The 24053-nt window shown below is 42.1% G+C and overlaps 1 protein-coding gene across 1 annotated transcript; it reads right to left on the bottom strand.

Moving 5' to 3' along the window:
- Positions 1 to 1887: 1887 nt before the first annotated feature.
- Positions 1888 to 23741, bottom strand: LOC148039695 (beta-carotene isomerase D27, chloroplastic-like). Its single transcript, XM_087693106.1, has 5 exons — positions 23403 to 23741; positions 3821 to 3922; positions 3622 to 3738; positions 3267 to 3412; positions 1888 to 2289 (listed from the first exon to the last, which is right to left on the bottom strand). The coding sequence occupies exons 1-5, from the start codon at positions 23640 to 23642 to the stop codon at positions 2127 to 2129; spliced, it is 768 nt and encodes a 255-aa protein (XP_087549232.1). The 5' UTR covers positions 23643 to 23741; the 3' UTR covers positions 1888 to 2126.
- Positions 23742 to 24053: the final 312 nt, after the last annotated feature.

Below are 24053 nucleotides of genomic sequence, written 5' to 3'. Positions count from 1 at the left end.
ATGACCCAGAATTTTGCAATGCTTTCTAGTGTTGCAAGGTCATGCTACATTTTACCATTTTATTTATATACATGGTTAGTAATTTGGTTATCTATTTCTAGGTGTCTTATGATCCAAATGAAGCCATTGATAAAATTAAAGATTTGCCTAGTTGTCTAGATCCATTAACTTGATAGCTTCTTTAATTATGATTTTATCAATGAGAGGGTGACTCAACAAGTCATTGGATAATTAGATGCCATACACTATTACAATCATTCTAAGAGATGTTAGCACTACATAGGACCATTCATCTCAAAATCCTTGATGGCTCTATGTTGATCATTTGGTTACTCCTGTAAATTCAATTAAGAATATAAGCGCAAATCATTTTTCAAACAATAAGATGTCACATTAAGCTTTTGCTTCTAAGGCTTGAATCTCCTCTATTGTTTTCAGAATACTAGTCAAATAGGAGGTAATTAAGTGTATCTTCCTAACTTTAGGTTCATCTAAGGCCTTTAGGAATTCCTCAATCATTGACCATGCCTACTAAATATGTGTTCATGCTTTTCCCATGTGAAGCAATGCCACTACTATCTCAACCATGTTCTCATCAACCACTCTAATGTTGACAAGCACATAGCTTCATCCAAGCAAGCTCATCATTTCACCAATTCATTGTAAGCACTCAATCATAGCTTGTCCCATCTTCTAAACTAGGCCCTCAACCATGCTAAAAAAGAATCTCTTGATAATTAAGCTTCAATTCAACAAGGCATTCAAGTTTAGTCAATCTCACTTTTCTTTCTTGGGTGTGTTTACCTTCATAAGCTCACTAGTTGATTGTTTGGTTTGGCCATCATTGACTTTCTAGGTTGCATTTACTTTTGCAAGCTTACTTGTCAATTTGTCTGCTTTGGACAGCATTCTTTTCTCCTATGCTTCTTTCCTAGTCAAAAGATAGCAACAATCAAAGTGTTTGTTTTGGTTTAGATGCACAGTGGATTGTTGGATCTCTTTCTACTTTTCAAGCACGAGTGGAAGTAATTGGGAGTGGTGGTTAATGTTAAATCCCAATTGACACATTCTTGAATTTGTATGCAACGAGGTGTTCTAAAATAAATTGTGGATCTCAACCTTTCAACACTACTATGAAGCTTCTTGGGTGAAACTATCACTATTGATTTGGTTTGGGCGGAAAACTAATTTTGTATCCTATGATGTTACCTTTCAAGAAATTGCAAGAGGTTGCTTCTATCCTATGATGTTGCCTTTGAAGAAATTGCAAGAGGTCACTTCTATCCTAGCTTTGGAAGCCAAAGTGTTTAGTTCTTGTAATAGTACCCTTGCACAAGTGGCACAAAGTGCTGAAGGATTGCAATCCATGCTATGGCTAACCATGAGACAAGTCCGTCGTGTGGGTGAGAAACCATTAAGCTTCATGAGGTGCCATGTGATGACATTGATGCAATTGACATTTTTAGACAACTAGAGATTAGTCGGTTGTCTTTGTTGCTACATGAAAGCCTTTCACAAGTAAAATTTAACATCCATTTATACTCCTTGGCTCAATGCTAGCAAAAAGCATGTTGAACTTGCTTTATTACACCATTAAATTGCTCAGACAAGTATGGCCATGGACTGGACATCTGCTACAGTATCTGCTTAGGACAATATGTATCCACTTGCAAGCAATGGCATCCTAACAGAAAGACCTCACATACCATTGAATCAATTGGATGCATTCAATGATCATCGTGGACAAAAAGAGAGCTACAATGCAACTATCTACAGTTAAGAGTGATGATTAGCATCAGAGCTCATCAGCAACCATGCTCAAAGTAACTCCAAATCAAGTGTCATAATAGGGAGAATTTGTGATCTTGAAAAAAAGGAAAGAAGTCATGCCAAAATAATAAGATATCAAGATATATCGTCTTTGCCAAAAATAGAATGATCACATTATTTACAAACTTGTGTTTGCAAACAATTGAATGCTATATAATTTACAAGCTATCACCATTGATACAGCAAGACAGTCGCGCCTTTCTCACTGCTAAATGCATGATGTACCTTTTCAAACATTTAGAATACATACAATTTTATCCCTTCTGTAGCCTTGGCATGTACAGTGGACACAAACATTACAGCAGCTTATGACACTCCTTAGCAGTAAGTTTCGCCAAAGGGCAAGAATCGAAGCACTTCTGCTTCATGACAGGATCGTCCTGTATTGCTGAAGGTACCTGCCCAAAAATCATGCGGCAACTCAAATCTTCAAAATTGGGCTCCATTGTCAATGGCATCCTGCAGAATAATGAGGCTGCATTCAGATCAATAAGAAATAATGGTCCAAGTCACATTACATAAGAAATATCTAGGTGCATAGCATTGATGTTCAGAATTAACAATTATTTACTCTTTGTTTGTTGAGCATCTCAAGCAATGATTTTCTTCACAATGATTGTATAAAGCTTCCTTTTGTTAAACCAAATATGGCAGTTGAACTTTTTTATGTTTTGTGTGCACAACAGTGCTCACAGAAAACGGCATTCTAGCATGTATTTGTACTGGCTGGAATTTTGTCATGCCCTTGGGCATAAGGGTGAATTTTTTGACTATTTTAATTATAAAACTGGCATTTCATACAGATTGTGAATAGCAAAACCGGTCACTTAGGGAACATGTCTTTATTTTTACCACACATTTTTCGTGAGCAGTGGTGCACAAGCAATGGAAGCCAGCCAACTGCTTTCGTTCTAAACCAACATGACAGTTATCATATAGAAAGTGTGGTATCCCATTCAGTGTCCATGATTTCCTTTCAGAAATTCTGACAGGTGGATGTTTCTGCTCCGAGCCATAAGTAGTCCTGCAAAGCATGAAATATTCCAGCTGCTATTGAGCTGAAAGTAGCACTGCACAATAATAGTCTAGCTGTCAGCTGCTGTCGGCTGTTCATCAACCCACTCCAGGAAAAAAACCCCTTCAACATGTTGGAAACGAGTGACACACCTCCGAGAAGTTATTGAACTAAAGAAATGAGGGGGCTAACTGCCTTGGTATCACTATTTGCCCGCATGAGTCTTACTGGCCAAAGATCCCAGCATTGGAATCTTGCCCAGACATGCTTCAAGCGGCAGGCAACAAAGAGCAGAAAGAACACTAATCATGGATACAAATTCAAAGCTTCCAAGTGAACACAAATACCATGCTAAGGAAAAGACGAAAGCTCTGTGCAGTTAAACTACCAACCAAAAACATTGTTGAATTACTGAACCTACCCCAATTCAGTAGTAAAGAAGTGCTGTGTTGGTCTCTTGCACAAGTTGACACACATTCCTGTGCAACCACTTGTTTCTAGGTAGCGGCACTTCTCAATTTGTACAGAACTTTTTAAGGTTTTTCCATCTATTTCTATTTCTGTAGCCTGCTAGCATGGACAAAAACAAATATTATCGAATGACAAAGAAGGAACAATGTATAAATTAATTGATAATTCAACCATCCCATTTGTTTTGGATACTCCAGCATTCCCCTACCAAAATAATGAATTCCATGTTCTATATGTAGAGTTAAGAACTTTCTTAAACCAACCAGTCCCTTCCCTGTGTATTTTATCTCATATTTAAAAAGTACCTTGCAAGGACCCACTAGCCACTCAAAAAACATTGGAGTAATTTTTGCATTGAATTCAGCTCCCCAATCAGAATATGGGAATAATCTTCTGAACCAAGCTGGCACTTTAGGAAACCCCTGCCATACAAATACCTTTTAAGCCCAAATCAAAATAAGAAAAAAACTTTACATAATATTGAGTCATCACAAGAGTGATTACCTGAATGACTGCAGCTGCCTGTTCCTCGGCACTTTTATTGCGCATCAATGCATGTGATACTTCGACCATTCCCAAATAACCTTCTTTATAACTGCGAGGAGACTGCATGCCAGTTTGAATTTAATGCAAGAGATGCACGAAAAGACGAGGTAACACACAATTTAAACTTGTATCTACATATTCAAGAAACAACATAGCATGCATTAATGTGCTTTATTGTGCATGCACATCATACTTCCACCACTCCCAAATAACCTTCCTTGTACCTGCAAGGAGACTGCAGGACTATCTGAACTTAGTCCAAGGTTAAAGTATGTAAAATGATTGTAGTAGTGTTGAATGTATTTGCTACATGTTCCTATCCACTCAATACAGCTTTGAAATCAAACGGACTGGATAAGCAATGCCTGATTTGTTGTTTTCCCCCCTTCCTTGGGTGGTGGATGCCATGTGAGGGAGACAAGTGAGTATTGAGAATGTGAGCACCATGTTAGAATATGAGCAGACGCAAGAATAAATGAACAAAAGATGGGAACTGATAAGCAAGATGCTAATGCAAAAGAAAGCATGTCCCAAGAAGTGACTGCAGCGAAGCTGCTGGACACGAGCAGATTGAAAATGGGAGTGTAATGGACTGAAGTGAAATTGCCCTGGCTATCAGGCTGTCTGTTGTAGGCTCATGACCTTAAAGTGACAATGACCTAAACAATTGCACAAAATATGTCTAAGGCCCAAATAACATGGGTGAACCCAAAGAAGGACCAAGACCACATGATGAACAAAGTGGATCATACTGATGTAGATGACCAAAACTGGACAAAGCTCCTAATGTCCCTCAACAACTCAGAATAAGGCTCAAAATGTCACCAAAATGAGAGATGAACTTAATCATTTAAAAAAACTTTACGAAATTTTTTAATTAAAACGAACTTTGATTCTCGTATCCCTAGCTCTTGGCATGGTGACCATTGCATAGACAGTGAAGGATTTGGCTCTCCACATGCAATGGACAAGTGTATAGGCTATGTGGTACAAGAGCAAGGCAAAAGTAACAAGGTGTAATGTAAAACGTTCATTAAGTTGAAAGTCTGCACCTTAGAATTGAGTTACATTGAAAGTTTTTCCTAGTAAAAACAACTCACTTAGAGTACTTAAGTTATTAAGCAAGCCCTAAGCTAAAGTTTCATCCAACAAGCAGCTCACTTTTGATTAATGACTAAGTCATTAGTTAGCCCATAATCAAAAATGAAATCTAATTACAAAGTAACTAGTTACTCATTTGGAAAGCTTATCTTAGCTTTTGGGGCTTCTCTCTCATTTTGAGCGATCCAAGTTTGAAGACAGTCATTCTTATCTTCTTTGCTACAGAAATTCCAAGTCAACCATGGAATATGAGCCGACAATGTGGATGAAGTCTGAACAACAGCCAATCTTCTCCTCATGGCATGGGGATTCTATTGGGGCAGCCTTAAAACTCCATGTACAGCAAGGTATGTTGTTGCTTTTGAACTAGATATCAAAAAAACAAGTTATTACAGCACTATGGCTTAGATGCTCTCTTCTCCTCTAAGATCTCAAGTCTAGTGCATTTTCCGAGCAACTTTGTTGCAAAGAAAGTGGCTTTCTCACAGTTTCATCGCAAAAAATCCTTTTGTTTGTAAGAGAAACAACATGGGATTGCATGAAAACTATGCACAACAATTGTCTAAGCAAATGCTCCATGAAATTGGGTTCAAAAGTTTTTAGGGTTTAGCAAGCTAAAGTGTTCATTTACATTTTTTAGCACTCTATAGTTAGTTGGAGAATAACATTGAAGGTGACAAGGTCATTGTACACCCATGGATCAATTGTGCTGCAAGAAATTGCTGAACTGCAACCATTTGAATCCAATTTTGAGCATACATTAGTAATCTAAAGAAATATCAAAACAGGCACCAAGCTTTGGGGCCAATAGGTGTTGTGTGGTACAGGAGCACTCTAGCTCCACTTGTGTGTAAATTTTTCTTGTTACATTTATTGTTAAGCTGAATTAAGTGCTTGCTAAATGTGGTCTACTACCATTTGGACTTCTAAAGGCTAACTTTATGGTTTTGTTATCAGAACATCACCATCTTTCTAAAGCAGGTGAGTTTATGGTTGTCTTGAGGAGCAAACACATGCATTTTCACTTACTGTAATACAATCACCACAACATTTTATTGTTAAAATTTATTGTTAAGCTGAATTAAGTGCTTGCTAAATGTGGTCTATTGCCATTTGGGCTTCTAAAGGCTAACTTCATGGTTTTGTTATCAGGACATCACCATCTTTCTAAAGCAAGTGAGTTTATGGTTGTCTTGAGAAGCAAACACATGCATTTTCACTTACTGTAATACAATCACCACAACATTTTGACTCGCTGAACTAAGTGACTGCTAAATGTGGTATGCTACCCTTTAGGATTCCGAAGGCTAGTTTCACGGTTCTATTGTTGGGACATCATTGTCTTTCTAACAAAGATGAGTTTGCGGTCGTCTCGAAGAGCAAACACATGCATTTTGGCTTACTATAATTCAATCGCAACAAGGTTTTTACTCGCTGAAAACAATGTACAGCAAGAGGCAAATAGTAAAACATATCACACAACAATGGTAATAGGAGTGAGGAACAAGAATCCCCTTTTTAAAGGCACTCAACACTTAGTTTTGAGTCATCAAAAGCCGAAAATGTTTTAGGGCAACGAGCAACAAATGTGATTAGTGAGCATACAACTCAAACACATGTAACTCCACAAGCCTAAGGTGCTCATGCAACGAGCTTCCAAAGCTGGGGAGTGTGGAGCTAGGGAGTGTTGTGCTAAGAATTGCTCTTAGCCACTTAAACAGCCCCAAAACATGCTTATTTTAGGCTTATTTTAGCCAAAACCCTAAAACGGGGAGTGGATCGAGAGAGTTAAGTGGGAGAGGATCTAGAACCCTAATTTTCTATAAATTAGCAGCCAGCCCTCCACTCTTTTCTCAATCTCGTTTTTGCAGGTTTCAAATGTTATCAACTTGCTGCCCACACCCCGTTCATGGAGGATATCTCAACCCTTGCTGTCCATCACTGTTCCCTACAGTCTGGCACCTGTTTCCAACCCTCCACACGCTGATTGCTGCTGTTTTTGCCTAGCGACAGACTGCTGATCATCTACACTGCTATCGTACAGCCTACTACATCAGCAAACTGCTACGTCTGCAAGCCCGAACTGCCACCCTGACACTTTTCTCTCTCCTGCTACAGTCGCTACAATTTTTCTCTCTCCTACAGACTGTCCTGCCTCTATTTTTAGCCTTTCTCTCTCCTACAAGATGTCTTGCATGCGTTTTTAGTCTTTCTCTCACCTGTTGCCTGCGTTTTTAGTCTTTCTCTCTCCAGCAGGCTATCCTGCTTGCATTTTTAGTCTTTCCCTCACCTGCTGTCTGCATTTTTAGTCTTTATCTCTCCTCACTACTGCCTGCATTAGATCCAACTTCTCACTGCTGGGTTTGCTGGTGTTCGACATCCAGAGACTGCCTTGCTGCGATTCAGGATCCATTCAGAGTATGACACACTCTCCAGCTCATTACCTTTGCCCTGATCCTTGAGATACAGGAGTTCGAGGTACAGTATTCATTCACTGCATAGTGTGTTTGCTGCATGAGCATCGTATTATTAGTAGTCATATCATTTCATTTATTAACTATGTTCATTGTCTCTGAGTTACCCTAACCCTACCTGTGTTCTTTTATCAGTCTATGCTTTGTACGGTTTTTGTTTATGCTTCTGTGTTAGGGTATTTTCTTTACATGGAATTATCAACCAATGGAATCGACAAAGCTTAGAAGCTCACACGAATCACCTGAACAATAGGCTAGGCAAGCATATCAAAAGCTCAGGTTCGATTCCCATTTTTCTCGAATTAATAGGGCTTGTTTGAATATTGGATTGGACTAAGACCCTCCACTGCATTAGGTACTTCCAAAAGCAAGAAAAATTAAAGGAATGGTTCAAGGTACAGTTGGCAAGTGATATTCTGCACCTGCAAATATTAATTCAGCAATCTCAATTTGCTGAATTTATGCAATCAATTCCCGATGTTAAAGGGAAAAGGTTGCTTTGCATTTTAAACAACCGAATGAGGCTCATGGGTAATATTTTCAACCAAAAGTATTGCATATTCCAGCATCTGTAGTGATCAACAGCATGATCATCCATTAGGGAATAATGTGCAGCACATTCCTCATGGACAGCAACCAATTCCTCAACCATCTACGCATCCAAGTTATTTTGGGTGTGAATCAATCGTTCAAGCTATGGATGCCACTACACCCACCAATGTTGGCATGCAAAATGCGGGTGGTTTTCAACCACCTATGTTAGGTGTCCAAGGGAATTATCATGGGGCATTGCAATGTGAACTGCATAGCGGCAATATATGGTAACATCGGTATGCAACTAGGAATGCAAACTAGAATGTTTAGTCAATTGGGAGGTCCTGTTGGGCATATGTTAAATGCAAATGCAGCAATGGCATCACCTCGGTCACCATTTTTGCACCCACCAATGTATGATAACTTGACACCTTTGGGTAAAGTCAAAAACTATTTGAAACCTTTAATGGCATACAGAATAGATTGAAGGATTTGACCTTCATTCAACAATTTGATGCAATCTAGTAGCCTATTCTGGGGGCAATTTCTCCAAGCATTGGAAAGTGCACAAGGCATCCACTTCCTTAAAAGGGAATGCACTTCATGTTAGAAGTGGTGCAGCAATGGAATCATAGACAAGTGTTGAAATAAACTACTATATACTAGATAGAAGAACACTGCAAAAAAAGAGAACTCAGATATATACTCAAAAAATGGAATCCATATACCAAACACGAGAATGATGCATACAACAATGAGTCACTAGCTCCTAGACACTGGCACCTAGTGTTGAGAAATCTGCTGAAAAGTAAAACTTTAGCTGGATTGGTATCCGATCTTATTGGTGAGCAACCAAACACAAATGCTTCAGAACTATACGATATATGGAGCAAAGTGAGGAATCAACATGCTTCACTTTTCTTTAATACAAGTGCTCATGCCAACTTCATTTCTCCAAAATTGGCAGCCAAGTTGGGTACCAAAGATTATGGGATGGGTCCCATGGGTGAGGCTAGTTTAGCTTGTACTATACATGTAGAGCCAGTTATCCCTATCATTAGAAAAATGCATATTCATTTATAGTCATATGTGGACAATGAGGATTTTCATATCAAGCCATTGGAGAGTTGATGTATTATTCAATATTCCACGGTGTCATAGAGTACATGCTATGGTTGATGTATATAACAAGAAAATCACTCTTACTCACAAAGAAAGGCAACATGTTCTTGATGTGAAGTTAAAGGGAGAGTCAATTCTTCTTGTGCCTACTTCAACAATTTCTTTAGTAATGAAAAGTCATCTTTTTGCATACTTGGTTTTTGCAAAAGATGTCAGTAAAGATTATGCTTAGTCTAATGTTTCAATGCTGAATAATGAGCGGATAGAATCTTAAATGAACGCTCTGTGTACCGAATCTAAAGGAGAAACTCAGGCTTACCTTCAACCTCCTACTGAGCCCTATACATAATGATGACATCATACTCAGCAGCAAAAATCTGGTATGGTCTATGGACTCCATGGTAGTCCAATGGTTCTCCATCCATGTCAGATCGGACAATAGCAAGCTAAAAGGCTCACTTTTCATTGTTTCTATCCATGCTTGGTTGTGGAGATTGGAGCAGTGTTGTGAATGTGTTCAAAGTCATCTAACCCTTTTGTTGTTCTTGCTTTCGTGAATGAGCTTTCCGATCAAAGGCCAAGGTTTCTCAAACAGTACCTAGCTCTAATACCATATGAAGAAATGCTCTAAACATAAAAACACAAAATCAATCGTACAACAAAGCACGAACTAATAAACACAGAACACAGATAGAGTTAAGAATAAGGTAACTCAAAGATAAATAATAAAGTGAATGAATAATCAATATACAGTGCTCATGCACCAAACACACTATGCAGTGAATACTAAACCTCAAACTCTCATATCTCTAGGATCAAAGCAAAGATTATGAGTTGTAGAGTGTGACATACTCTAAACAGATCCTAAATTGCAGTCAAAGGCAACCTCCGTGTGTCAAACACCAGCAAACGCAACCAAGGAAGGTTGGATTTGATACAGACAACAATGTAGGCGAGAGAAATACTGAAAATGCAGGTACCTAAGGAGAGAGAAAAACTAGGCGACAGCTATTAGTGCAAACGCAACCTGTAGAGGAGAGAGAAGATCAGTGTAGTAGCCAAAAACTATAAATGCAACCTGTGGAGGAGAGAGAAAATCAGTGCGGTAGCTAAAAATTGTAAATGCAGCCTGTGGAGGAGAGAGAAGATCAGTGCAATAGCCAAAAACTGTAAACGCAGCCTATTGAGGAGAGAGAATATTAGACGACAGCTACTAGGTGCAAACGCAGCCTATGGAGGGAGAAGATCAGTGCAGTAGCCAAAAACTGTAAACGCAGCTTATGGAGGAAAGAGAAGATTAGTGTGGTAGCCAAAAACTCTAAACGCAGCCTATTAAGGAGAGAGAAGATTAGGGCAACAGCTCCAACCTGCTGGCAACAGCACTAGATGGTAACATCAGCATCAAACACAGCACTCAGACAGTAGGTGATACCTCTAGACTACCAGGTGAAGACTGAAATCAGGCACCAAATGGTAGTAGCAGATGGTTGGGGGTAAGCCTGTGGAGGAGACAGAAGATCAATGCAATAGCCAAAAACTGTAAACACAACCTATTGAGGAGAGAGAAGATTAGATGACAGCTACTAGGTGCAAACGCAGCCTATGGAGGAGGAAGAAGATCAGTGCAGTAGTCAAAAACTATAAACGCAGCTTGTGGAGGAGAGAGAAGATTAGTGTGGTCCCAAAAACTCTAAACGCAGCCTATTAAGGAGAGAGAAGATTAGGGCGACAACTCCAACCTGCTGGCAAAAGCACTAGATGGTAACATCAGCATCAAACACAGCACTCAGACAGTAGGCGATACCTTTAGGCTACCAGGTGAAGACTGGAATCAAGCACCAGATGGTAGTAGCAGATGGTTGGGGGAAGCTATGGCCGCGTGTTCTCCATAAACGAGGTGCTTGCAGGTAGCAGAGATACGGCTCCTAAAACCTATAAAAACGAGATTAAGGAGTGGTGGGCTGCATGCCTATTTATAGAAGATTTGGGACACCCAAATTAGAGTTTGCATGTGAGATACAGTAACTCTCTAGGATCGCGTTTCTTTTTAAAATAAGAGATTTCTTCATTGATTAAGTGTGTTTTGGGACTATTTAAGTCAAACTAATGTATTTTTAGCTCAGCAAGGAGTTTCATTCACATGGGCTGATAAGCTTACTTCAAATCCTGTATTAATCTTGCCACATCTCCAAAAAGCTTTCATTATTCAATGCGATGTATGTGAGAACAGCATTGATACAGTTCTAATGCAAGGCCATGTTTTGGCATATGCAAGTAGAATTTTACAAGGTGCTAAGAAAAATTTGCAAGTCATGAGAAAGAGTTGTTTGTTGTTCATACCCACCAAGGACGGGGAAAGGAGATGGGGACCAAGGGATGAAAAAAAAAGGGAAATAGGGGACGGGGAATGAGGAACCTAGATAAGGATGGGGACCTAAAAGTTATATGTTTTCCAGACATGATTGAAATACTCTATAAAAAAAACTAACAAATACAATAGCTTAGCTCAAAAACCTTCTAAAAATATCCCATAAAAGTTTAAAACAATACATGAGCCATGAAAGCTGAAACATAAATAAATAATGAATACTCACATTGAGAAGTAGAAGTACTCATTGTCAATGCCAAATGGTGACTGAGAAATGTTGTACGACTTAAAGACTTAAGTCCAACTATAAACACTGAATAAAGAGTACTCAGATTGAAGATTACAAGAAGCAGTATAAACCGAGAAATGAGGTAAAAGTTAAAACTAAGGAATCATAAATGCTATATGATATAAAGACTAAAGTCCAACAATAACCACTAAATGAGTGTCCTAGAACTAAAGACTACAAGAAATAGTACAAGCTGAGAAACAATAAAACTAGTAGACTAAAGACTACAAACCCTATGACACATGGCATCCCCAGTGTCCCATCCCACACATCCCCCCCGGTCCCATAACGCATCCCCTTGTGATGGACCACTACATGGCAATGCACCCCTTCCAAGACGCATTGGAGATGGATCCAACATATCAAATTGGAGTCCCTACATTCTAGGCCCGCCTCCCCTATGACTATGGTAGTAATTCATGACCTTTCTATATGGAAATACTACCCGCTAGAGGCTCATTTTTTTGTGTAGACAAATCATCAAACTTTGCAATGTTTTATTGCTCAGACTAAGTTGTCTAAGAAGCATATCCAATGGGCCAACATTTTATCCATGTTTCACTTTCAAATAGTGCACGTGGAGGGTAAAAAGAATGTTATGGCTAATGCATTGTTTAGGAAACCATAGGTTTTAACAATGTCTATAGCATATTATCATGAGTTGGATGAGCATTATACTCTTAGAGAGGGCTTTTTGATGATACATGGTCGATTATGTGTTATAAACCAGTTAAGAACCAAGGTTATGGTTGAAAGTCATACAACTCCTTACAAAGCATCGTGGCATTGATGCCACAATGAAAGCAATTGAGACTTTCTTTCTTGGCCAACTTTGAGATGTGATGTGGATCACTTTGTACACATATGCATTATAAGTTAGCGATGCAAAAGCTCTATAAAACCACTCCCCATTTAATGAAACTTTTGGTAATTTACTGTTTTGGGGTTGTTTTTAAAAGAGCTAATCAATGGGTAATGAATTTTTAGCTCAACACTAGCCTCTTGAAATTCTTTGAAGTCCCCAAATTTCAGCTACTAAATTTGAAGTACTAGGCTCCATCTTCTGAGCACTCTTCCCATGGTGGCTAGTAAACCCTAATTTCTACTGTAAATTAGGGTTTAGCAGCAAAAATCTTAATTGCACCCACTTGGGACTGAATTTAGTTGAGATCGCTTGAGGGAAGCTATGATTGGCCAAGAGAATGGAGAGGTACTTCAATTTTCAACAATGAGCCATGAAAATGACAAGAGGTCGAGACAAAATGTAAATCCAAGACTCTTGTCACAAGTAATTTCCAAGATTCAATTTCATATATAAGATAAAAGGTATGTACAATGGATCAAAAAAATGAACTAGCTGCAATGATGAATCATGATTTGTGGATCATGGAATGGCAAGTCATAAGTGTCAAGTACAGGTACAAAAAAGAGTAGATATAAAAACAACCTAAAGGCCCTCAAGGTGAGCTGTGTGTAATGTGAAGGCTTCATGAAGAGGCTTAGGCATTGTGAGAGAGGTAAAGAATAAAGAGATATAGGCAAAGATAGGAAAGAAGGGGAGGTAGAGGAAGAGGAAATAGAAATAGAGCTACACATAGAGGATGAGACATAAGAGAAACAGGATGTAACATCCCCCCCCCCCCCTGGTGCCTTGCCCATGCGAACCTCCCCCCTCCCCTTAAATTTTTTAACTTTTTTTTCCTCCCTCTCTCTCCCCTTGCCATCTGCATGGCGAGGAGAGAGAGAGGGTGAGTAATGGGGAGAAGGGGGCATGCAGTCCCATGTGGGTGGTGGCGGACAGCCGTCCTCCCCCCCCCACTTTATAAGAGGCTCCCTCCCCTCCCTCCATTGGCACAATGCACCCCCCCTCCAGCTCGCGGCAGGCAGCACTCCCCCCCCCCCCCTTCTGACTACAACACGACCTTCCCCCCCTCGTACTTCGTCATCTCCCCCCCCCCCCCTCTGACTACAACACGGCCTTCCCCCCCTCGTACTTCGTCATCTCCCCCCCCCCCCCCCCGTCTGGGGTATAGCGCACCCCCTCCCCCCCCCCCGGCGTCCTAATCAGCAGCGCCCCCCCCCCCCCCCCCCGTGTGATCATCGTGGAGGAAGAAGGAGAAGAAGAGGGAAGAGAGAGAAGAGGGAGAGAAGAGAGAAGGACAAGAAGAGAAGAAGAAGAGGAAGAAGGAGAAGAGGGAAGAGAGAGAAGAGGAAGAGAAGAGAGAAAAGGATAAGAAAAGAAGAGGAAGAAGGAGAAGAAGAAGAGAGAAGAGAGAGAAGAGGGAGAGAAGAGAGAGAAGGAGAAGAAGAGAAGAAGAGAAGAAAGAAGAGAGGGAAGGAGAAGAAGAGAGAGAGAAGAAGAGCAGAAGGGAGAGAAAGAAGGAGAATAAGAGAGAGAGAGAGAAGGAGAATAAGAGGAAGAGAGGAGAAGAAGAAGAAGAAGAAGAAGAAGAAGAAGAGGAAGGGAGAGAAAGAAGGAGAGGAAGAGGGAGAGAGAGGAGGAGAAAGGAGGAGAAGAAGAGGAAGAGAGAGGAAAAGAAGGAGAAGAAGAGGGATAGAGAGAAGTGGAAGATAATTAGGGAAGGATATAGGGAGAGCGAGAGAGAAAGAGAGAGGGAGAGAAGACTATGAGATGGAGAGGGTGAGATAGATCGAAAACAAATTGGGGAGAGGGTAAAAGAAGAAGAAGAGTTATGCATGTCGAAGTCACATTGTTTGGCCTTAGATTCCTTGTGAACCCGCGTACCACTTCCTTCCGCCAGGGCAAGAGCGGTCGATTTACCTCAAGGGTTGCAAGACTGGGAACGCACAAGGATGGCACCCAAGAGACGAGTTACAAGGAGAACAAGTGCTGAAGTTGCAAATGGAGCTAGGAACATATCCAATGCAAGTGGAGACATGAATACCACCAACCCTCCAGCAACTATAGCTCATATCCAGGTTGTACCAAGATTTAGATTCTTCTCACGCATCTTGAATTCTTAAATAGAGGTAGAATTGCATGTATTCGCAATTAAAGGGCCTAGGATGGGTTGATCTTCTATCCTAAATAGGTAGCCATGATTAATAAAGGTCAAGGTGAAATCACTTAGATCATTTAAAGGATCTAGAAAAAATTTGTTAAATTGACCTTGCGAAGCCCTGACTCAAGGGGGAGAGCGAACTTTAGGGTAGTTGATTTATACTAAGCATGTTGCTTGGAACTGTTGAAATGGTTTTAACGAAGGTTGATCTTGTTAGAGATGGAAAAAGTGATTGCTAGGCAGAGTGGTTACTTGCTGGATTAGGAAAGGATGTTTTCCTAGTAAAAGGATGTTAGGCTGGTTGTTTCAGCTTGATTGTTTTCGAAAGGATACTTAAGGATTGGTTGTGGTTTTAGATGAATATCCGAGTGATTATATTTTCATGGCGGGAACTGTAAGGATAAATTGCCATGGGAACAAAAGGGATATTTTTCCTAGTAAATGCTATTGGGCTGGTTGCTTCAGCTGTGGATGATTTCCTAAAGGGATAATTAAGGAAGGATGGCGCTAGCTACCCCCGCGAACCGCCAAACCCTAACCAAGGGGGTTATGAATCCGAGTCGGGAATGTGGACCGAACCCGCCGCAAGAGGTCTCTCCATGGAAATTACTTGGCGTAGGAGAATGCTTGGGTGCCAAGGGGGGCTCTGGCTGTAAATCCCAATGCCTCCGGACCCTACACAAGTGTTCTACGTGACTCGAGATGGGATCTCGAGGCCTTGATACTAGTTACAAGGCAGAATCTTGGTAGGATAAACCTTCGGGTTTTATTGCTGGGAGACAGAAGGATTTTTCTACGGAGGCAGAAAGGGACACTTAATTCTCCTAGATGGGCGGGAAACAAACATTAATCTGAAGATAAGTTAAGGAAGTGTTTGATCTGGTTTTATCTTGTCTTCGTGTCAGTGCCCTAAATTATATAAAGGAACCTGTGATTAACAGATTAATTAAGGAAGCTGCTTTCATGTGTCAAGCATAATGTGGTAGGTAATTAGATAACTAAAACAACCCCCGAGGGAAGCGTGATGGATGTGACCGTCGGGTCCATCCTACGGCAAGGTGGTCTCGGTTAGTCGAGAGCTTTCCTCAACGGAATCTATTTGATGCGAACGTTAGTTAGACAAGGACCTTAGAACTTGTAAGTTGAAACCCTGATTTATATTGTTTTAGGGGACCGGAATGGGACTATGCCCTACGAGCCGAGAGGTCGAGCGATGCCTCCCTCTCGTTTCTCATTCTCTTTGAACCAAGTGCGGTATGAGTCTGCTTTGGCCCAGTTGTGTCTGCGAAAAAAAATGGAGCAGTTGTAAACCGACACTAGAAGGCTGTTAGGAAGATCCGATTACAAGGAACCCGGACTTCAGATCAATCCTAATGGGAACGGCCGGATAAGTTCTATTGCGGGGCAGACTCGAGAGACCCTAGTTGGCAAACCCCATGTCATTCCTTGGAAGTGCCAAGCGGCGTCTTCTAGATCTATCTCTCGATGGACTGCTAAGACATGTCCCGCGATTTGAGAAGCGGGCACGTTACAGTCGATATCAGAGCAAAACTTCAAAATGATACATGATTGATTAATGTTCGGTTCATAGACCTATCCTAAACAGAAATAACCTAAATGGTATGGCTTGATTGTCAGGCACCTTCTGCACCCACGAATGCTGACATACAAGAGAAAAAATTTCTTCTCAAGCAAATTAAGGCACCCGAGTTTGATAGCAAGGGAAGGACTATTCAAGCTAACGCCAAGATTTAGATTGAGTCCATAGAGGACTATTTTGAGGCAGCAGGAACTGCACCTGCTAACCAAGCCATGCTCGCCAAACTTAAGCTTACAGGCGAAGCGAGACTTTGGTGGAAACAGTGGTACAGAGACCAAGTGATCTTGGAGGGGACAGTCACTTGGGATAAGCTTAAGGAAGCTGTGCGAGGGAGGTATCTGCCACCTGCCTACCGCACACAAAAGATGAATGAATTCTATGACTTGAAGCAGCTAGGATTATCCCTTGAAGCATATTATTCGAAGTTTGTTTCACTCCTAAAGTATGCACCCCCAATGGATATGACACAACAGGTGTCAAAATTCTATGTTGGATTGAATCCACCCATAAACACTCGATTGGAATCAATGCGCCCAACGGACTTGCAAGACGCATTACTCCGAGCGAATCCAATCGTCCAAGAACTTAAGTCGGGCAATTGTAGCAAAGATGACTATGGAGATCAAGATAAGAGATGCCATACGTGCAGAGAGATAGGGCACATCCGTAGGAGATGTCCCTACCGTCAATGCTTCCATTGTAATGAGCTGGGACACATCCAAGCAGACTGCCCTGACCTAAGTCCAGAAGACATTGAGCCTCCAAGAAAACGAAGCAACACAGGCGTAGTCTATGGATATATAGACAAATCAGATGAAGCCAAAGATCTAGAGCTCACTAAACCTTATTAGGAGGACTAAAATTCCTAAAAGCTTAATCGACATGTAACACAATTAAGAATAAATCCTACTCTTGTACCTATGGTTAATTCGAATAATATGAGTGCACTACTTGAAACATTAAGAGTAGCGCAGCGGATGCATGGTGAGTCTTAACCCACAGGTCATAAGCCCCATTAGTGCTTGTCTTCCCCAGTTTCTCTCGAAATGAGGACATCTCGATTCCTCTAAGAGGAAGAGGATGTAACATCCCCCCCCCCCCCCCCCCCCGGTGACTTCCCCATGCGAACCTCCCCCCCCTTAAATTTTTAAATTTTTTTTCCTCCCTCTCCCCTTGCCGTCTACATGGTGGGGAGAGAGAGAGAGGGTGAGTAATGGGAAGAAGGGGGCATGCAGCCCCCAGGTGGGTGGTGGCGGACAGCCGTCCTCCCCCCCCCCCCAACCTTATAAGAGCCTCCCTCCCCTCCCTCCGTTGGCACAGTGCGCCCCCCCTCCAGCTCGCGGCAGGCAGCGCTTCCCCCCCCCCCTCCGACTGCAGCACGGCCCTCCTCCCCTCGTACTTCGCCATCTCCCCCCTCCCCTCCGTCTGGAATACAGCGCGTCCCCCCCTGGCGTCCTGATCAGCAGCCCCCCCCCCCCCCTCCCCGGTGTGATCATCGTGGAGGAAGGAGAAGAAGAGGGAAGAGAGAGAAGAGGGAGAGAAGAGAGAAGGAGAAGAAGAGAAGAAGAAGAGGAAGAATAAGGAGAAGAAGGAAGAGAGAGAAGAGGGAGAGAAGAGAGAAAAGGAGAAGAAAAAAAGAAGAAGAGGAAAAGAAGGAGAAGAAGAGGAAAGAGAGAGAAGAGGGAGAGAAGAGAGAAAAGGAGAAGAAAAGAATAAGAAGAATAAGAAGGAGAAGACGGAAGAGAGAGAAGAGGGAGAGAAGAGAGAGAAGGAGAAGAAGAGAAGAAGAGAAGAAAGAAGAGAGGGAAGAAGAAGAAGAGAAGAAGGGAGAGAAAGAAGGATAAGAGGGAGAGAGAGGAGGAGAATAAAAGGAAGAGAGAAGAGAAGAAGAAGAAGAAGAAGAGGAGGAGGAAGGGCATAGTTACCAGGAACGGGAACGGGAACGGGAACGGAGGGAACGGCATATATATATATATATATATATATATATAGAGAGAGAGAGAGAGAGAGAGAGCTCATAGATTAAGTTAGTTGGAAGATTGCATGGTGGAAGTGAGAAGAGTGGCATGATATCACCGTTGCATCTTGCTCACACCAAATCTGGACAAATCCCCAAATTTTCCAAGTCCTGCGTGCACTAATTTCAGTGAAATTGAAAGAATTTCACTAAAATGTGAAAAGCCCCAAAATTCCCGGGTAGATGTGCACCGACTTTGCAATTTCTGAGTCAAATTGTCCAATTCTGTATTAAGATTCCCAGATTCGAGAAAAGCCCCAAATTTTTGAGCCGATTTTGAACAAATAAGAGATCTTGTGCTCACGCATGCGAAACCCCGTCAATGGGTGAAGGAGATTTCAAAAAAAAGATTGAAATTTTGAAAAAATCTACAGGTCAACGGACCCGTCAGTCGTGCGCTATGACGCCCACCTTTCGCCGTTACGTACTGGTCGCCATGTCCGCTGTGCAATCGCCCTGTCGCGTGCAGCTGTTGCCTATTACGTATCGCACAGCAATCACCTCCAGTCGTCTGTCCACGCTTGCTGCAGTTCCAGGGAACGGCCGTTCCAATCAGGGAACGGTCGCTGGAACGGCGCGGAACGGTGCGGAACGGGCAGGAACGTTCCATTGGCGTTTCGCTGGTAGACACATGCCGGAACGCGTTAATCCGTTCCTAAGGCCCGGAACGGGCGTTCCCTGTTTCTATGAGGAAGGGAGAGAAAGAAGGAGAGGAAGAGGGAGAGAGGAGAAAGGAGAAGAAGAAGAGGAAGAGAGAGGAAAAGAAGAAGGAGAAGAAGAGGGATAGAGAGAAGTGGAAGATAATTAGGGAATGATATAGGGAGAGCAAGAGAGAAAGAGAGAGGGAGAGAAGACTATGAGATGGAGAGGGTGAGATAGATCGAAAACAAATTGGGGAGAGGGTAAAAGAAGAAGAAGAGTTATGCATGTCGAAGTCACATTGTTTGGCCTTAGATTCCTTGTGAACCCGCGTACCACTTTCTTCCGCCAGGGCAAGAGCGGTCGATTTACCTCAAGGGTTGCAAGACCGGGAACGCACAAGGATGGCACCCAAGAGACAAGTTACAAGGAGCACAAGTGCTGAAGTTGCAAATGGAGCTAGAAACATATCCAATGCAAGCGGAGACATGAATACCACCAACCCTCCAGCAACTATAGCTTATATCCAGGTTGTATCAAGATTAGTTTCTTCTCATGCATCTTGAATTCTTAAATAGAGGTAGAATTCCATGTATTCGCCGTTAAAGAGCCTAGGATGGGTTGATCTTCTACCCTAAATAGGTAGCCATGATTAATAAAGGTCAAGGTGAAATCACTTAGATCATTTAAAGGATCTAGAAGGAATTTGTTAAATTGACCTTGTGAAGCCCTAACTCAAGGGGGAGAGCGAACTTTAGGGTAGTTGATTTATACTAAGCATGTTGCTTAGAACTGTTGAAATGGTTTTAACGAAGGTTGATCTTGTTAAAGATGGAAAAAGTGATTGCTAGGCAGAGTGGTTACTTGCTGGATTAGGAAAGGATGTTTTCCTAGTTAAAGAATGTTAGACTAGTTGTTTCAGCTTGATTGTTTTCGAAAGGATACTTAAGGATTGGTTGTGGTTTTGGATGAATATCCAAGTGATTATATTTTCATAGCGGGAACTGTAAGAATAAATTGCCATGGAAACAAAAGAGATGTTTTCCCTAGTAAATGCTATTGGGCTGGTTGCTTCATCTGTGGATGATTTCCTAAAGGGATAACTAAGGAAGGATGGCGCTAGCTACCCCCGCGAACCGCCAAACCCTAACCAAGGGGGTTATGAATCTGCACCGGGAATGTGGACCAAACCCGCCGCGAGAGGTCTCTCCATGGAAATTACTTGGCGTAGAAGGATACTTGGGTGCCAGAGGGGGCTCTGGCCGTAAATCCCAATACCTCCGGACGCTACACAAGTGTTCTACGTGACTCGAGATGGAATCTCGAGGCCTTGATACTAGTTACAAGGCAGAATCTTGGTAGGATAAACCTTTGGATTTTATTGCCGGGAGACGGAAGGATTTTTCTACGGAGGCAGAAAGGGACACTTAATTCTTCTATATGGGTGGAAGACAAACATTAATCTGAAGATAAGTTAAGGAAGTGTTTGATCTGATTTTATCTTGTCTTCGTGTCAATGTCCTAAATTACGTAAAGGAACCAGTGATTAACAGGTTAATTAAGGAAGTTGCTTTCATGTGTCAAACATAATGTGGTAGATAATTAGATAACTAAAACAACCCCCGAGGGAAGCGTGGTGGATGTGACCGTCAGGTCCATCCTACGGTAGGGTGGTCTCGGTTAGCCAAGAGCTTTCCTCAATGAAATCTATTTGATGCAAACGTTATTTAGACAAGGACCTTAAAACTTGTAAGTTGAAACCCTGATTCATACCGTTTTAGGGGACCGGAATGGGACTATGCCCTACGGGCCGAGAGGTCAAGCGATGCCTCCCTCTCGTTTCCCATTCTCTTTGAATCAAGTGCGGTATGAGTCTGCTTTGGCCCAATTGTGTTTGCGCAAAGTGGAGCAGTTGTAGACCGACGCTAGAAGGCTATTAGGAAGACCCGATTACAAGGAACCCGGACTTCAAGTCGATCCTAGTGGGAACGGCTGGATAAGTTCCGTTGCGGGGCAAACTCGAGAGACCCTAGTTGGCAAACTCCATGTCATTTCTTGGGAGTGCCAGGCGGCGTCTTCTAGATATATCTCTCGATGGACTGCTAAGACGTGTCTCGCGATTTGAGGAGCGGGCACATTACACAGGCGGATGTGGTAGATTGAGAGAGAGAAGGAGATGAGCTTGTACAAGAGAGGAAGAAGAAAAAGAGGTGGTAAGTGAGATAGAGCTAGAGATCAACGAGGATGAAGAGAAAAAAGTTAAAGCAAAAAACCACTTTTCTTTTACACCAACTCTTCTTTTTTTTAAACAAACAAAAACCAGACAAAAACCACACAGATCATATACGTCTAATCAAACTGGATGGATTGTACTATATGGATCCATCCACTAACAAAATACAACCACATAAAACGCCAAAATTGTTCAAGCACCCATATAAAATGCACCCAAAGTGTTAGAGCACCACCTAAGACAGCCTAAGTAGCACTATAGACAGTCAACTAGCTTAGACGTCTATAAGTAGGGGATCTATCCAGCCACTCAGCATCCCATATCTCATATTCTAAAATGTTTACTGATCACCCTACTATTGTTCTATTGTTGGCTGTCATCTATGACATATATACAACTGTTGCAAACATGGGATCCAACCACTCAGTATCGTATATCTCCCACACTACAGTTGCTACCCATCGTCCTTGTTGTCATCCTACTGTTGGTGACTACTCCACCTGCTGCTGACCTGCTGCCACATTCTCCCACGACCTGCTGCATTTTTTGTATTGCTGCTGCCCTGTTGCCACCTAGCTAACACATCATCATCCAGCTGATGGCAACTTGATTCTAGCCCACTGCTTGGCATTTCCAACACCTTCTTCAGTTGTGTTTTGCTATCGAGCAAGCTGGCCCGGCTAACATCATCATCCGAGACAGATTAGTAGTTGCATTTTCATCCAATCTGCTGTTGTCGGCTTCCCCGAGTTCCGGGACAGCTGCATCTTCTCCTCTAGAAGGTGCATTTACTGCTGATTACTCATCTGGGACTGCTACAACTGCATTCTCATCTTCTCTGCCTGTCTTACATCCCCATACATCCTGAGCTTTGGTGGTGTGTTGCTTAAGAAGCCATCTCCATCGCTCCTAGAAAAACAGTGGTTTAAGTTTTTCTCCACTCTTTGGATATAAATTATATTATTTAGTTCGTTAAGTTAATCCTTCACTCCACAGTTTTGTATTTTATGTTTGAGTTTCTCTCTAAGTCAATTGTGTAGTCAAGTTAGTACACATATTGTGTTTTCTCCACAAAACCTAGAGCATTCTCCTCACACCATGACCTACCCAGGCTACATTTTCAACTGCTGCCACCTCTGTTTTGCAGCAAAAAAACCCACTCAGTTGTCATCATCAAATACTAAAGCAGCCCAACCTGTTGACACCTCGACCTGCCTATTGCTGAATTTTCAGCCACTTGCCCTGCATTTTGCTGCCGCCCAACCTTCTAGCAACCAGCTGACTCTGGAGGACTAACATATTGCTCCCTCTGCTACCCTCAACATCATCGTTCAGCATGGTGCATCCATGCTGTGTTTCAATATCTATCACAAGTATGGCACACTCCCACAGCTGTTCCCAACATCTCCAACACCACTCTTAGCTCACCCCATCCCCAATCACGGAGACTCAGAGGTTTGAGGTCCCTTGTATCATATTCAGCATACCCGTAGTTGTTCCCAATGCCTCCAACACCACTCTAAGCTCACCTCATCCCCCATCTCGCAGACCCAAAGGTTTGAGGTCCCCTGTATCATATTCAGCATATCAGCATTCTTCAATCGTTCATTCTTATAAGTTCTCTACATCTTGAATTCCATATCACACTATGTTTGTCATACGCCTTGCATTTCCCTATATGTGCTTGAGCATTTCTTTACAAGCCCCAAAAACAAAAGCTTGCAATAGCACACGTTGTGTGATTCCATTTCTAGGGAGATCATTTCATTAAAACCTCAGCCGCCAGAGTATGTTTGGTCCATAGTGCTGATGTGCTTGACCATTGCATTGAACCAATTGGCAACATCCAAAAGTTTGGGAGGCTTTGCATGTCATGTCATATCGTGGTGTCGAATTTCACAGCACAATGAATTCCTTTCGTCACTTGTAGCAAGGCCATGCTATTTCCCGGAACTGTTTTCGGCCTATAAAGTGTCTCTATTAGCCTTTCATCTCAGCTTTCCCAGTGCAGATAATATATCCATTAATTTGTGCATTGCCAGGCATGCCATTAACATTTCAATGCCTTGGCATTTCTACTTTTCTGCAGTTTCCATGTTCTGTAATCGTGTTAAATTGAGGGCAATAGAGAGAAGGAGACCTGCCATCCGGCTAGCTTGCCGTAAACCTGTCGGCAACCATTGATGAAGAGCAAGTCAAGAAAGGAATCTTTGTACTCCTTCTTCGTAGAAAACGGGTCCTGGCGAGTCGTTGAAGAAGGGAACGACGATGCGCAGATTGATAGAGAAGGCGGGGACGGGAGAGAAGCAGCCTTGAGCGAAGGCACGGTTGCTGTAACAAATGCTGAAGGTCTAGCACAAGCAGGCGATGGAAAGGCCATTCAATCAACCGAGCTTTTGTACTCTCTTCCGGATGGAAGCTCTAGCCCGACTTAACCTTCCACATGCTATCATAGATAGTCTAAGCCTTCCAGAGTCCAAGCGTGCAGCTATACATAATACAGCATTCTTGATTTATCTTTTTTTTTTATTTTTTTATTTGTCTAACATCGAATGTTAATTTGAAATTGTTATTTTATAAAAAGATTCACACGCTACTCTTTATAACACTGCTCAGCTCCCGTTCGTGGTGACGCATGTTCGCTTGACATGTGCTGTGTTTTGCTTGATGTGTGCTATGCTGTGTTACATTGTATGCTGTTTAGTTATCCTATACTAGGCGCTCTGCACCTAGACTTGCCCCAACACTTCGCGCCGGGGCGAGCGCAATATTTTGGGGGGAGGGGGCGAGG

This window comes from Lygodium microphyllum, chromosome 2 (assembly GCF_053477565.2).
Source record: "Lygodium microphyllum isolate KBCC chromosome 2, Lygodium_microphyllum_v1.1.10, whole genome shotgun sequence".
Taxonomy (NCBI): domain Eukaryota; kingdom Viridiplantae; phylum Streptophyta; class Polypodiopsida; order Schizaeales; family Lygodiaceae; genus Lygodium; species Lygodium microphyllum.
The sequence above is the reverse complement of the archived record's forward strand: the minus strand, read 5'-3'. Positions and strand labels throughout refer to the sequence as shown.